Source organism: Pangasianodon hypophthalmus, chromosome 8 (genome assembly GCF_027358585.1).
Source record: "Pangasianodon hypophthalmus isolate fPanHyp1 chromosome 8, fPanHyp1.pri, whole genome shotgun sequence".
Taxonomy (NCBI): domain Eukaryota; kingdom Metazoa; phylum Chordata; class Actinopteri; order Siluriformes; family Pangasiidae; genus Pangasianodon; species Pangasianodon hypophthalmus.
Genome location: NC_069717.1, coordinates 12,364,328 through 12,379,012, shown reverse-complemented (window position 1 = coordinate 12,379,012; position 14,685 = coordinate 12,364,328). Strand labels below are relative to the sequence as shown.

At 36.1% G+C, this 14,685-nt stretch overlaps 3 protein-coding genes across 3 annotated transcripts; 1 reads left to right on the top strand and 2 right to left on the bottom strand.

Annotated features, from left to right (window-relative positions):
* The first annotated feature begins 85 nt into the window (after positions 1-85).
* On the top strand, positions 86-3,143 carry LOC117597857 (uncharacterized). The gene is made up of 6 exons (XM_034306863.2): positions 86-450; positions 539-850; positions 1,134-1,236; positions 1,427-1,536; positions 1,652-1,695; positions 1,843-3,143. The coding sequence occupies exons 1-6, from the start codon at positions 411-413 to the stop codon at positions 2,005-2,007; spliced, it is 774 nt and encodes a 257-aa protein (XP_034162754.2). The 5' UTR covers positions 86-410; the 3' UTR covers positions 2,008-3,143.
* Positions 3,144-3,189: 46 nt separating this feature from the next.
* Positions 3,190-6,423, bottom strand: LOC113531715 (pepsin A). Its single transcript, XM_026922582.3, has 9 exons — positions 6,356-6,423; positions 5,969-6,110; positions 5,731-5,848; positions 5,474-5,592; positions 4,524-4,723; positions 4,168-4,281; positions 3,777-3,921; positions 3,577-3,675; positions 3,190-3,451 (listed from the first exon to the last, which is right to left on the bottom strand). The coding sequence occupies exons 1-9, from the start codon at positions 6,406-6,408 to the stop codon at positions 3,308-3,310; spliced, it is 1,134 nt and encodes a 377-aa protein (XP_026778383.3). The 5' UTR covers positions 6,409-6,423; the 3' UTR covers positions 3,190-3,307.
* A 4,339-nt stretch (positions 6,424-10,762) lies between these two features.
* Positions 10,763-14,263, bottom strand: LOC113531099 (pepsin A). Its single transcript, XM_026921593.2, has 9 exons — positions 14,167-14,263; positions 13,842-13,983; positions 13,620-13,737; positions 13,286-13,404; positions 12,509-12,708; positions 12,158-12,271; positions 11,406-11,550; positions 11,200-11,298; positions 10,763-11,006 (listed from the first exon to the last, which is right to left on the bottom strand). The coding sequence occupies exons 1-9, from the start codon at positions 14,217-14,219 to the stop codon at positions 10,872-10,874; spliced, it is 1,125 nt and encodes a 374-aa protein (XP_026777394.1). The 5' UTR covers positions 14,220-14,263; the 3' UTR covers positions 10,763-10,871.
* Positions 14,264-14,685: the final 422 nt, after the last annotated feature.

Sequence of the window (14,685 nt, the reverse complement as noted above, 5' to 3'; positions counted from 1 at the left end):
ACAGTGAAATTATTGCTATTCATATTTTTTTGACGTTTAATGCACAAATGTTATATTCTCATTAGGGTGTTAGTTAATTCTATATAGTCATAGTACTTAATTAATTAATAGTACTTAATAGTACTTAATTATTTTTATGTGGATTTATTATAATGATTAACTGCAGATTTTTCTTTCTGCTCTGTTTTTTTACAATGAATTCATTCTGAAAAAGGGGAAATTCTGTAAGGCAATATATCATCCTCAAGACAAAAGGTTGTAATCTGAGGAAGTGCCAGAGGTTGAAAGAGATTTCATGTGTAAAGTGGTTTTTCAGTCCTGCCACTCAACATAAGTGTGGTTCCTCATTTCAATCACTGAGCAGAATCATCCTGGCTCTGTAAGGAAGCCTGTGAGACTGAGGAGCCGAAATGAAGCTTTTCTACTTTTTCCTTTTCTGTTTCACAAATGGTGAGGTTGTGTCTACTTGTGTTTATTTAAAAAAAAAACATTTAAAAAAAAAAAATCTTATTGTTGTCTACATTGTCTGCATCATCAGGTATAAATCCAACAAAAGGACAACTACATCTGGAGTTGTCTGGAGAAATGCTTCTAAGATTTGTATTTCATCCAAACTACAATTACTATGAGAAGTCCTGTTGTAAGTTTACTATCTATGGGTGCATAATTTTTGTGACTAGCGATGCATATGTTCATGATGCTTACAAAGGAAGAATAGAAACCTATAAATACTCTGGAACATTTGATGTACGAATCTGGGATGTACGTGCAAAGGATGCTGGGATATACAGATGTGAAATCCGTGGGATACAAAGACACATCTACCAAGATTTTCAAGTTGTTATAGCTGGTAAGACCTTAATTAATTAACTTGGATCAGATGATCTGTAACAACCTCTTATTATATAATTATATCATACTGTCTATTTCTGTACTCTGAGGAACTGCCTACATGTTCTAAAACAGATTTTTTTTTTCTTCTACAACAATATATTTTAAAGGTTGATTGATAGATTATATATTGATACTGAAAAGGTTGAAAAGGTATTTAAAGGTCGATTGATTAATATATATTGATACTGAAATATTGCTTTATTTCCTAAATGAGCTTGCTTTCTTGCATGTCGATTCAGATAGTGAGACTGAACTGAACCCAATACTATCCTTTCCAAAATCCACCATCTCACCAGTCAGCTTAGCGCACCACCTCTTAGAGAAACACCAGGAGATATCTAGGTAAGCACAAACACTAAATAATCTACTTATCTTTAACACACATTGATAGCATATGACAACCTATGTGTTTAGTCATGTTACATTTTAGAAACTGCTCACATTGCTCTTGACTACAGTAATTTGAAAAATTGCATACTGGTATCATACTGGTAAGAAGTTTTACTTCTTATTACTCTTGTTTGCTCATCAGTAATAAATGGAGCTTGAAATTCGCACTGGGAACCATTTTTGGCGTTGTGGTAATCATTCTCATTATGTCCATCACCCTGACTGTGGTCTACCGTAAAAAGAAATCAAGAGGTAGGGATGAGTTTCAAACATTGGTAACATCACAGGATTTTTATGTTTTGTCAAGCCCTTATGTATAGATAGCATGAATCCGTATTACTTAACACAGTGTATTCCATGATTTCAGAAAAATGTGGTAGAAGCTTCCCTAGTGCAACCAACGTCACACAAGTAAGACTGACTCATCTAATTGAATCATCCTCACATGTCTAGGACAAATGCAACCTATTTTAACACCAGGATATATCTTTCACTTGACTACACATTTTGAAACATCATATTGCGTTACTTGTAATATTTCTGACTTGCATTCTGCAGCAGCTACCTCAGGAGCTCATCTACACCACAGTGGATTTCAAGCTCCATGAAAACACTTCCAACATATATGCCAACCTGGACATCCACAACTCAAGACCTGATTCAGGCAATGCACTGAAAACACAGGACAGCGTAGAGTATGCTACAATAGCAGGGGTTTTATGATCAGTGAAAACATCATGATATGTGACTGTTTTTATTAGAGTGGTTGATTTAAATATTTTTTGCCACTGAAATATTATAATATTAAAATATAGGCCATTGCAGCCTATGTAATATGTGTAGAAACAATTTTTAAAGGTTTTTGGGGGTGTTTTTTGGTTTCTGGTCAAACAAGAAATGAGCTTTTATACTGTGTAAGTGTGCACATGCCAGTATTCACTTAACTGTGTATGTGTATTGCAAACTTTGCTTTTGCTCAAAATAAGTTTGATGACAGTCAATATTAAATGAACTTGTCTAATACAGTGGGGGCCAAAAGTCTGAGAACACAAGTGAAAATGCTTCTATTTTGCATTCGTTTCTAATTTAATACAACAATTTTCATAACAAATTATATTATTCACAACAACCTTAATGAAAAATAGAGTCTTTGAAATATTTATATGAATTTCAGAGTTTCAGAGTATTTGGTATGTCCCCTTTTTGCTTTAATGACAGTGCATATTAAATATTCAAGATATTGAACATTTATTTTCATTGTTTTAAATAATTCTAAAACCTTCTGTTTATTTCCAATTAAAAAAAAAAAAAAAAAATCCCAGATTTTCAATGTGGTCTCAGACTTTTGGGTCCCACTGTACATGAACAACAAAGATAATATTGGTATCACCAAAAAACTTTTCTCTTTAAAGTATAAAACACATGATACTGTGTCATGCTGACTGCATCTGATGGAACAAATGGAAATGTTGAAGAGGATCTTTTAAAAAAAAATTCCATGACATATTATTCCCACCACTGGTGCACTTCAACATAGTGCTTGCGATTCAAATAGTTAAGCACACAGGAATAATGGATTACAGTGTGGTTAAGAAGATAATAATAGACCCAGCAGAAGCTCTGAGCACATGGGGTGTTAGCTTATATTAGTGTAAACCATCAAGAACATACACATGTGCAATAAACATTAACTAATTTAGAGACTATTGAGTGTTTGGTTACATATGTGAACATTGCCAGGGCATTTTTGTTTGTTTGTTTGTTTGTTTGTTTGGCAGTTCCTACAAATTCCCAATATGATATTTTGTACATCTTGACCTCAAAATCTTTTTTTATCCAGATGGATCCAGTATCATCAATTAACCTTTAATGTCTTTAAAGTGATAAAGCAGTAAACAGGTTGATTTGAAATGCTGATATTTTTATTTATTGCTTGTCATTTTAGTTGTTCTCAGATTTTTCAGATAAAACGTGCAAAAACAGACATAAAGGTTTAATATTTCATCCATATTGCCATTAGTTCTTAAGCCACCTGAGCCAGGCCCACACTGTTGTTCGCTCTGTTAAAGATGGTGTACCAATTCCTGATGAAAACGTCACCCAAGATCCAGGAGAAGCTGCTTCCAAAGTTGCCACCAGAGAAACCTGTTTGGCAGTCACTGTTGCCCTAGAAGCAGAATAATGTGATTGAATTACTCATCTACATCCATTTCTTTGTGTTCCAGCTCAAAACGGTTAAACGCTCTTCTCAGACAGTTTGAACATTTAAGACACAAAGAGTGGTATACAGACCTGTGTGACAAAGGATGATGGAGGGATGGAGAAGGCATAGCCATTAATGTTGAAGGTAACTGAAGGCAAGCTCTGGACACTGCTGCAGCTCACAATAGACTGCAATAAAAACATTTTTGGTATTGTCACTAAAGCCAGTTTTGGACTGGTTTGAGGTAGGTACATTGCAGATAAAAAAAAATAATTATTCATCCACTCACATCTCCATATTGGTCTGTCTGGGCACCAAGATAGGCATTCAGGTTGCTGATGTCACTGCTTGGTCCAATAATAAGGGACGTTCCAGTATCAACAATAACTTGACAACCACCACTACAACCAACAACCTGTCCATTGATGGTAACACTGCCAAAGACCAGATAAAGCTCACATTTCATGGTGATTAACTGAAAATTCAGCAAATAAAAAGTGCAGCAAGGAATAATGTAACTACAGTGTAGAGTTATAATATAAGAGCAGGAGGGATGGACAGGAACGAGAAGAATTGCCAAAGTATCAAACTCTAAAAACAGCTAAAGAGACTATTGCAAATATTATTTCTGTTGACTCCAGGATTCAGTATATAGTTGATTATAGCATGTGGCAGATTACCTGTCCATGGTGATCTGGTAGTAGCTCTCAGAGGAAAGAGGGATCCAGTAGATGCTGCCAGTGTAGTAGGAGGTGTCAATCTCTCCCAGGAACAACATGCTGCCCTCTTGCTCACTAAAAGATTTAAATAGACCCATTTCACTTTCTCAAAACAAACCTAGCATAGCTTTGAGATAACATTATAATTTTATATAAATTTGGCTGAAAACGTTTCAAAGCATTCAGAGCTTAAGAATTTTAAACTGAAATGGTAAGCAGTCTTGAATGACAGATCTTGCTGTGATTTTACTTATTTCGTATAAATATTGATAATTAACGATACACTACAAAAAGAGCTGTTTTAAGGATCACCATACTTGCTGCTCAGGTAGACTGAGAAGACGTCCTGGGAGACCAAGCCCTGACTCATCATGTTGTCAAAGACAGGAGTGGCACTATCAGAGGAAATGGATTGGTAGGCCAGACCCATGATGCCATCTGCCGTCATGCTGGCCATGAAAGTAGCCTCAGTCTCACTCAGTCCAAAGATCTGATTTTGCACTGAGATTCCACCAACCTACAGCACAAAAGCTTAGGAGTCACTCTCCAGTAACATAACATTCAGTTATTTAGGTTTAGGCAATTAATTAATCTTGCAATTTAATTGAGTTTAATGTTCAGAAAGGGTTGAGAAGTAAGTAAAGAATAATAAACATTTGCATCTTTACATCAAAGCACACATTTAAAATGGATTTTTTAAAAATAGTTCCCCTTTTAACGCAGATAAAAATACTAAATCCTGCGACTCCAAGACAGTCCTGTAATATTTTAGAGTTTTAACACAGGACATTTTATTTTTTCTTGTGACTTTAAATGCCATTTTGTTACTTAATACTGTTATTTGTATATTTGTTGAGGTAATGAAGCATGTCAGCCAGAATTTCAGAAAACCCAGAGCTCATTACAAGAACAGGAGAAAATCAGACAGTAATGCCATGCCACCAACAAGACAAACATGAATTTGTAAATTGTACTAGACAAGACGTTTAAGCGTTGATGACTGTATTATTTATTTTTAAAAATCTAAATATCTATATAGGCCATTAATTAAGAGATGCCACTGAAACAAAAATGCAACTTTTTCATGTTGCAAATTTTTAGTGATCTTAACAAATCTCAGGTTAAGGACCAAGTCTAAGACATTAGGTTCTAATATGAATTGGCGTTCTTAAATTAGTTAAAATTAAAAATGTAAATTTCCTTTGTTGCCCAGAAAGACTTTCAATGAGTATTCAATTAGAATATGTTTCAAAGAAATTATAATTACCGTCACAGTGTCATATCCCAGGACGCCGGTCATGCTGCCTGTGCCATACTGAATAGAGATAGACTGATTGGTGCTCTGGAAAGTGCTGGACTGCTGTGGATTGAACTGATCATGGTTCTCTAAAGAAAAAATAAACATAATCTAGTCCCACTTTGCATGCCATGGATGCAAAATTCATCTGACCCCATGGAAAGTGACAAGATCTTTAGATATGAAGATTCAAGCCTTATAGCAGCTTCAAGCCTTATAACACTCACGGCAGGCTTGGCTTGAACAGTAGACAGACGGCACCCACAGATTAGATGAGCCTGTATCCATAAGCACTGTGAAGGACTGAGAAGGAGTTCCAATGGTGATCACGCCATAGTAGGAAAGCTAAAAGGGACAAGAATATATGTCAGAACATCCCTTCCGCTCGATGAATATATTGAATATATATTTCATTATGGGTAAAAGAAAAATCCTAATTAAAAAACCTGGTTGTGGTTAACGTACATCAGCATCGTTGGTCATGGACTCTTGACCAGTCTGATCAAACTTGATCCAGGGTCTGTAGGGATATTTCTTTCTGTATTCCTCCCACAGACCTTTCTCCTGCAGCCTCTGCCGTGCAGTTTTGCCCTTAATCAACGGCACCCTGTACCATAAATTATTATGATATTAATATCATTTATTATTATCATGCACATAAGCATAATAAAAAAAAACAAAAAAAAACTAGTATGTAACGCAAGGTATGTGCTGCATTTGTATATCAATGCACAGGTAAAATGTCCCATTCTCAGTGACATACAAATAGTACATTTAAGTGTTTAAAGTGACACTTTAAACAGTAACACCAAATTTTGTCTTTTATACTTCTGATAAAAGGTCAAGTCTTACCTGATGCACTGCGAGAGTGCGACCAACACACACAGGATCACAATCTGTTTCATGTTCTTCACTGAGGCTCTTCTGTATAAGATAACTCACAGAGAGACCTGATGCTTTATATACTGCTTTAGACCACAGTTACTTACCTTTACTTTTCCATGTCAAGCTGATAAAAGAATGATTAGGTGAGAAATATCTTGTTGTATAACACTGGAATTCTTTCCATATGTGTTTTTCTGATTTGTTTCGGAGCTTTAATCTTGGAACATCAACCTTTTTTTTGTCAAGGTTACTGGGTCCCCTCTTCACTGTAATGAATTGTATCAAATGTCAATAATGCGCTGGCATTACGCTTACACCTATATTGAGAGAAAGCTGTACAACAATAAAGTTATTGCTGATATAACAAGGCAGGGATATACCTAAATACATGACCATAACAAATTTCTCAGTAAAATTTATGATATTTAACTATTATGTATGTTTGCACTGATCAAACATTAAGGTAGAACTTCATCTCACTGTCTCGGTGTACTTGTTGGTTGAAACCTAGTAAGTTATGGTTTGCTAGAAAGGCATCATTGTTATTTATTTACTTATTTATTTACTTATTTATTTATTTATTTATTTATTACTGATTTCTGGTCTTAATGCGACATTTGAGAATTTCATCAAAATAAAAAAAGTTAATTTAAGAAATAATAAGAAGTAGGAAATTAACATTGATGTCGACTAAAGAGTACGTGACTAAACAAACTGGTTAAAGAAGTGTTACATTTATGTGTGCAGAAAACGAGATATGAGATTCAAAATCTAATCTATTTTAAACAATGATAAATTCTGGCATGACTTACATCTTTTGTGTTATCAGTATTTTCCATGTAAACACAGTGCCATGTTTAGATACTTGTGACTTTATTTTCCACACACAGTGGATTATTTATAATAATTCTGATAAGGAAGACTGAGCTTTAACTTTTAAGACTGCAATAGTACAATATCCACCGGAACTTATCAAGGAAAATCCAAGAGAATGTGTCTTAGTAAGGCACCAAAAGAGCTTCAATGTGCCTTGGAGTCTATTCTACAAGTCTCTGGATATTTACTAGAGGTATGAACACCCTTGTTCCAAACTATAAGCCCTCAGCTGTTGTTTTAATGATGGTGGCAGAGAACGCTGTTTAATATGTCAGTCCAAAATCTCCCACAGGTATTCAGTTGGGTTCATTTACATCTTTATACTCATCACATCATCACATCAGTGAGCCGTCATGCCCTGTGGATGGGAGCATTATCTTCCTGGAAGAGACCGCTCTCATCAGGTTAATAATGTTTCAATATTGGATAATGGTGATCAGTCAGAAAAACTTTGTACTGATTTGCAGTGACACTTCACTCTAAGTGAACAAGTGGACCCAAACCATGCCAGTAAAACTCCTCCACAGCATAACAGGGTGTACGCCACACATGTACTCGCCCAACTGTCGAGAATATTATAAAGAAAGCATCACCGGAACTGATAAATCGGTGTGGACAATCTATTCTTGTTGCCAGTCTGAATGCATGTCCTTCATTGCCATTCACGGTCACCTGAAGAACAGTCACTTAGACCTTTTCCTCCTTCCATATTACTCCAAAACTGAGGTCACCTAGACCTGCTGAGCATTTTTATACATCCCAATTTTAATATTCAGTTAGCATATGCACGTTTGCTTCTCCACTCATTTATTTAGGTTTTTACCTCTGAGTAGATCTATAGAGAAAATTCGGTTGTATAAATTTGACAGTTAAAACATACTGTTAGAGACTGCAAGCCTACTGTAGCAAAAAGAATAAAGCCATCCACACAAGGGAAAATTTTAAAATAAGGTTACATATTTGAACTAGGTCTAATTTTTAATAAATAAAATACACAATGGTAACATATGGGTCCCTGGAGGACTAGTGGTTAGTGCAAATCTAATCCACGGGCCAATGATCCACTGTGGCAACCCCTAATGGGAGCAGCCAAAAGAGAAACATCAACAACACAAAGGCAACATATAAGGAATTGACAAATGGCTTAATACTGGTAGCCAAATAGAACATTGCTAGAAATTACTGATTGAAAGCTAAGAACCCATCTATCTAAATGGGTTTAGAAGAATGTAAGTTGCATTTATAGGGATGAATTAGCATGATCCCATCAATTATAACTCATTTTAAAATCAGGAACCTTAAGAACTGTTATTAGGAAACTTATGAGAACAATTTAACTAGGATAGCTTTCTAACCCTGCCTACACTGAGCATCCATCACAGACTGCTCAGCAGACCTCAGGATGAAAAGCACAAATACTTAAAGCTATGTTCATTACAATGGATTTGTGACTAACACAGGCCATCTTTTTTTTTAATCTTAGTTTTTATGAAATTTCCTGCTCTACATTCAGCTTCTCTGTGGCTGCATCCACTTCGAAGGCTATATGTAGGCTATTTATTTTTTATATCTTGTCTGGAAATCTTGCCTGCAACTTTCTTTTGTGTGAAGTATGGTCAGCTTCCTCCTCCAAGCTGTCAACTGTGTCAAACTGCAGGGCAAACTTCTCAAAGTTTACAAGAAATTTCTGCTACCCAAAATATCTTATCTTAAAGGTGACCTGGTATCCAAAACCACATTTTCCTTTTCAGTCCACACGTCATTGTTCCACGTGGGATGACTTGGTGAAATATAAATTCTCTGTTGTTGTGAGATTTCCTTTCACAGAAAACATGTGATAAGCTGCTTGATGTGATGCAGAACTGGAAAATGTCCCTAGCCACCTGGATAACAAATCTCCTTCACACAACCTGCATAGTTTTAGAGTTTATAGCTAGAAATCACCAGAGTGCATGGTTGTTATAAAAGGACTGTTTAACATGGGGAGGGGGATATTACAAGTAGTCAATTGTGTACAGTTGCAGGGCAAACTTCTCCAAAACTCCTCCATGTTTTTTTTTGTTTTGTTTTTTGTTTTTGTCTGCTATGCATTATGCACAATGAATGATGTTTTGTACAAGGTGCATAGAGCAAATAGAAATTCATGGGATTGTTGCAACTTAAGTTTGTTGCCATGGTAATTACAAAATTATTTTATTAACTTTAACTAAATTCACACAGGAATCATACATTAATCCTGAAAAAGAGGACATCTGATCACCTTACTTTAATATGTACAACACTACTATTTCACTTTATTTCAGTATGGGCAAAATGATCAAATGAACATATTGTTCGTAGCATGATTTTAATGGTCATTAGACATATACATATACAGGTATGTAAGTATATAAGTATACAACGATCAGCCATTAAAAACCACCTGCCTAATATTGTGTAGGTTCCCCTTGTGCCACCAAAACAGCTCTGACTCGTCGAGGCATGGACTCCACAAGACCTCTGAAGGTGTGCTGTGGAATTTTTGGAATTCTGGGGAATTTTTAGGCCAAGTCAACAACTTGAACTCTTTGTCATGTTCCTCAAACCATTCCTGAACAATTTTTGCAGTGTGGCAGGGCGCATTATCCTGCTGAAAGAGGCCACTGACATTAGGGAATACCGTTGCCATGAAGGGGTGTACTTACTCTGCAGCAATGTTTAGGTAAGGGGTATGTGTCAAAGTAACATCCACATGAATGCCAGCACCCAAGATTTCCCAGCAGAACGGGCTAGCCTCCACTCCCCATGCGCATCAGTGAGCCTTGGGTGCCCATGACCCTGTCACTGGTTCACCAGTTGTCCTTCCTTGGACCACTTTTGTTAGGTACTAACCACTGCATACTGGAAACACCACACAAGACCTGCTGTTTTGGAGATGCTCTGACCCAGTCGTCTAGCCATCACAATTTGGCCTTTGTCAAAGTTGCTCAGATCCTTACGCTTGCCCATTTTTCCTGCTTCCAACACATCAACTTTGAGAACTGACTGTTCACTTGTTGCCTAATATATCCTACCCCTTGAGAGGTGTAATCATAATGAGATAATCAGTGTCATTCACTTCACCTGTCAGTAGTTTTAATGTTGTAGCTGATCAGTGTATATAAGTTTCATGCTGCAAAAATGTTTATTAATATTTAGTACTTTGATGCTGTATTTGTATTAATATTTTTGTATCTTTAATGTTGTCGACTCAGAGAATTTAGGTTTGTTTAGTGTTATAATGAATTAAAAACAGACATGTAATTGTTTTCATGCAAACTTTTACAAATGTGTTCTCAATGCAGAGGGACTGAAAACAATAAGCTGATTATTTTTATTAATTTTAGCATGGCTGAAAAAACTGTTTGCTTAAAATTTGAAAAGTTTTGTGTACAAAACACATGATCTACTTTGATTATATTTATGAAATGTAAATGTAAGTGGAATGTAGAGTACAATGAAGATCTACAAGCAATTCAATCAGTTTGATGTCTTTATTGCAATATATGTTTAAATGTTTTTAATTTCAGGTCTACTACAGGTCTACGATAAATCAAGCAGAGTTTGAAAAATTACATTTTGCACTCTTTTAAGCAAGCTGAGCCAGGCCAACACTGTTGTTCTGCCTGTTGAAGATGGTGTAGTAGTTTCGGATGAAAACATCACCCAGAATCCAGAGAGAGTCACCGCTGCCACTAAAGCCTGTATTGCAGCCATAAGAGGTCTAGAGGGGGAAAAATGAAATAGTAAATATGACATGTTTGGATTCTTTGTCACTTGTATTTTACATGGAACTGTGCTATGTTTAATTTAAAAAAATACTACTTTGAGTTTGTCCAACAGTGAAATTTGAAAAAGTGTCCTAAAACACGCCGCTTTTTGCTGATGATATGAAAGAGGAGTGTGCCTAGGTTTACCTGACTGACGTAGGATGAAGCAGAGATGGTGAAGGTGTAGCCATTAAGGGTGAAGGTAACGGAAGGCATGCTCTGGATGCTTGAACAGCTCACGGTAGCCTGCAATGAAAGCGTGACAACATTTTTAATTAAAAAGTTTATTTTCTTCCTAGGCAGAATTATACATTTGGTTAGACTTTATTCAAGTTTTTAAAACATTAACTCACATCTCCATATTGGTCTACAGTGGCGCCCACCCAGGAGTTAATGTTGCTGATGTCTGAGGATGGGCCAACAATAAGGGAAGTGCCAGTGTCAACAATAGCCTGACATCCTCCAGAGCAAGCAACAGTCTGCCCATTGATAGTAACACTGCAAACATTGTCAGTGTAGGTTTAGTGAGCATTTTTTATAATGCTTTTTTTAAAATAATTTTATAATATATAATGTATAAATGTATGAAATGCAAACGGTGTACAGTGAGCTCTAAGAGTATTTGATTTTTATGTGGTTTTCATGTTTATGTGGTTTTGACTCTGTAGTGTTTAAATGTTTCAATGAAAGCTATAACAGAGCATGATCTCTGTCTATTAAGTATGTATTCAAAAGATTCTAAGAAGGTTAGGTTGTAACAATCCCAAAATAACATTCCTGTTTAATAATGGTTTGTGTTCCAATTATATTAGAACAATTAATTATAACATGGCAATGATACTGTTAACATTCCTACATCTAAAAATCCAGAGACAATTGAACATTATAAACATTATGTTATAACAACAAAAAAAAACTTGACAAATTGAACATTCTTGGAAGAAAAAGTTCCTAAAAAACAACATTCAGAAAATGTTCTTTAACATCACCATACCAGGAACATCACCAACCACACCTCAGTGTAAATACTTATATAAAGCAATGATCTAACAGATTTCAGTTTTGTATACAGTATATGATTGTGCCTGGTTCGTAGCCTGCCTACCTGTCCATGGTGATCTGGTAGTAGGTCTCAGAGGACAGAGGGATCCAGTAGATGCTGCCAGTGTAGTAGGAGGTGTCAATCTCACCAAACAGCACCACACTACCCTGCTGATCACTGTAGGATTTAAATAGAGTCCTGATTGAGGTATACTGTCATTTTTCAGACTCAAACTATAACAGTACAATTTGGTATATCTGAAGCTCAAAACGTTCTAAATCTTGTCTAAATGTTGAACTGGAAATGTCGCCAGTCTACAACATGAGCGGAAAACTGGATAACCAGTAACATAAACCCTAGTGATTCTTAGTTGAACAAATTAAAATTAAAGTAGGAGACAAAAAATAGGCATACTTGCTGCTCAGGTAGACTGAGAAGACGTCCTGGGAGACCAAGCCCTGACTCATCATGTTGTCAAAGACAGGAGTGGCACTATCAGAGGAAATGGATTGGTAGGCCAGACCCAGGATGCCGTCTGCCGTCATGCTGGCCATGAAAGCAGCCTCAGTCTCACTCAGTCCAAAGATCTGATTTTGCACTGAGATTCCACCAACCTACAGCACAAAAGCTTAGGAGTCACTCACTGCTGTACACTTATTTACAATATCTAACTCTTCCTATTAGTTGAAGTGTCTCATACCCTTTCTACAGAAATGCTCTGGATCTTACTCATTTTAAATTTCAAATGACAGGAAAGTCTATACTTTTTTTCAGCCAGTTACATTAGATCCAAAAGCCTGATGCTCACAATAAGAAATGACAACACAATAATAATAATAATTAAAAGCAATGAATGGAAAGATTGTCATGTTTGACTCATATTACACAAATGATACCAACCTAGCTAGGGCATTTTCAATAAACTTGCAGCAAGTTGCAGGAAACTAAGTAGTGGAAGGGATTAGTATATTAATTACTATACATGGGATTAGTATATTAGTATATCATATTGGTATTTTTTTAGAATGGTTCAGTGGGCAAAGGGTGGAGTCTATTGGCTTTCACCTTTTGATAGATATGTTAACCTTGTAGCATTAAAACACTATGGTTTATGGACCTGTCTCTGTTTATCAGCTGCCCTGTAAATAATTTCAAATCAATTGGATCAAATCAATAGGAGAAATTGAATACCGTCACAGTGTCATAACCCAGGTAACCAGTCATGCTTCCCGTGCCATACTGAATGGACAGAGCCTCGTTGTTGGTCTGGAAAGTGCTGGACTTCGTTGGGTTGAATTTATTGTGGTTCTCTAGAAGACAGAGATGTTTGTTAGTGCTGCAAAAGTGCTGAGATTACTGTCTGGCCAGTTATGGAAAAGAGTTGCCAGAGGATTGCAGTATTACTATAAGCTGGTGTTTAATGTAAGTATGTTTACTAATATTTACCTCTCTTTTTTCTATTAAGCACTCATATGACTTGTATTCATTGACCGTCTCTCTCCTATGTAACCCCAATGATACTTACGGCAAGCCTGGCTTGAGCAATAGATAGATGGCACCCACAGGTTTGAGGAGCCAGTATCAAAAATCACTTGGAAGGACTGAGCAGGAGTGCCGATGGAAATCACACCGTAGTAAGAAAGCTGAGATGGACAAGAACAAGACCTGATGCACAAACTGAGAAGCCAGCATATTGCTCTTTGGACAAATACACTAGGAGATGTGCTATATGTATTGGTTAACTTACATCAGCATCATTGGTCATGGACTCAGTCCCGGTCTGCTGAAACTTGATCACTGGGTTGTAGGGATACTTCTTCCTGTACTCCTCCCACAGGCCTTTCTCCTGCAGCCTCTGACGTGCAGTCTTACCCTTAATCAGAGGCACCCTGACAGAAAAATCAGTGTTATTTCTATTGGTCTAGCAGGTTTCAAAATTAATACAAAAGCACAACTGTCTTGATACACAAAAAGAAGTAACAGGGATTTGAAAATAACACAGAGATCCATTTATATTACAGTAGCTACAGTACATCTGCCATGTTGCTCTAATAAAGAGTTTTGGTACTTACCTGAGGCACTCTGCAAATGCCACGAAGGCACATAAGGCAAGGATCAGCTTCATTGTCTTAACTGTGACTTTAAGCTTGAGCTTAACCACATACTGAACGTCCAGAGACTTCAGCCTTTATATACAGTCATATTAGGTTTCTTATCGTAGACTTATTTATCAACCAGATTATAAAACACATTGTGCCAAGAAAACCCGTTTGTCATTGACATAATTTCCTGGATGTTTCATATTATCTTGTACTTAATGACTTAACACAAAACACTGATGTATTTTTTTCCATGCTTTGTGGAAGTTGAAGTATTCATTCTTAAATCTATGTCTGATAAGTGTAATGAATGATATCTAATCTTAATGTGGCACTTAAAGGATTTCCTAGGCCCATTATTATTATTCATTATTATTATTTTTTTTTAACTAAAATGCAACATATATATATTAATTATTATTAAATAATAATTGAATATTTAAAAAAAAGTTTTCAATTTTTTTAGTTTATTTAATAAAAAAACAATTATTT

Excerpts from the sequence above, each read along its gene's own strand:
- LOC113531099 (XM_026921593.2), bottom strand. The coding sequence starts at position 14,219 with ATGAAGCTGATCCTTGCCTTATGTGCCTTCGTGGCATTTGCAGAGTGC. Across the intron at positions 13,984-14,166 it reads GCATTTGCAGAGTGCCTCAG|GGTGCCTCTGATTAAGGGTA; the intron begins GTAAGTACCAAA and ends TTTTTCTGTCAG. Across the intron at positions 12,272-12,508 it reads TCAGTCTACCTGAGCAGCAA|TGATCAGCAGGGTAGTGTGG; the intron begins GTATGCCTATTT and ends TAAATCCTACAG.
- LOC113531715 (XM_026922582.3), bottom strand. The coding sequence starts at position 6,408 with ATGAAACAGATTGTGATCCTGTGTGTGTTGGTCGCACTCTCGCAGTGC. Across the intron at positions 6,111-6,355 it reads GCACTCTCGCAGTGCATCAG|GGTGCCGTTGATTAAGGGCA; the intron begins GTAAGACTTGAC and ends TTTATGGTACAG. Across the intron at positions 5,849-5,968 it reads CCATGACCAACGATGCTGAT|CTTTCCTACTATGGCGTGAT; the intron begins GTACGTTAACCA and ends TGTCCCTTTTAG.
- LOC117597857 (XM_034306863.2), top strand. The coding sequence starts at position 411 with ATGAAGCTTTTCTACTTTTTCCTTTTCTGTTTCACAAATG. Across the intron at positions 851-1,133 it reads TTTTCAAGTTGTTATAGCTG|ATAGTGAGACTGAACTGAAC; the intron begins GTAAGACCTTAA and ends ATGTCGATTCAG. Across the intron at positions 1,696-1,842 it reads GTGCAACCAACGTCACACAA|CAGCTACCTCAGGAGCTCAT; the intron begins GTAAGACTGACT and ends TGCATTCTGCAG.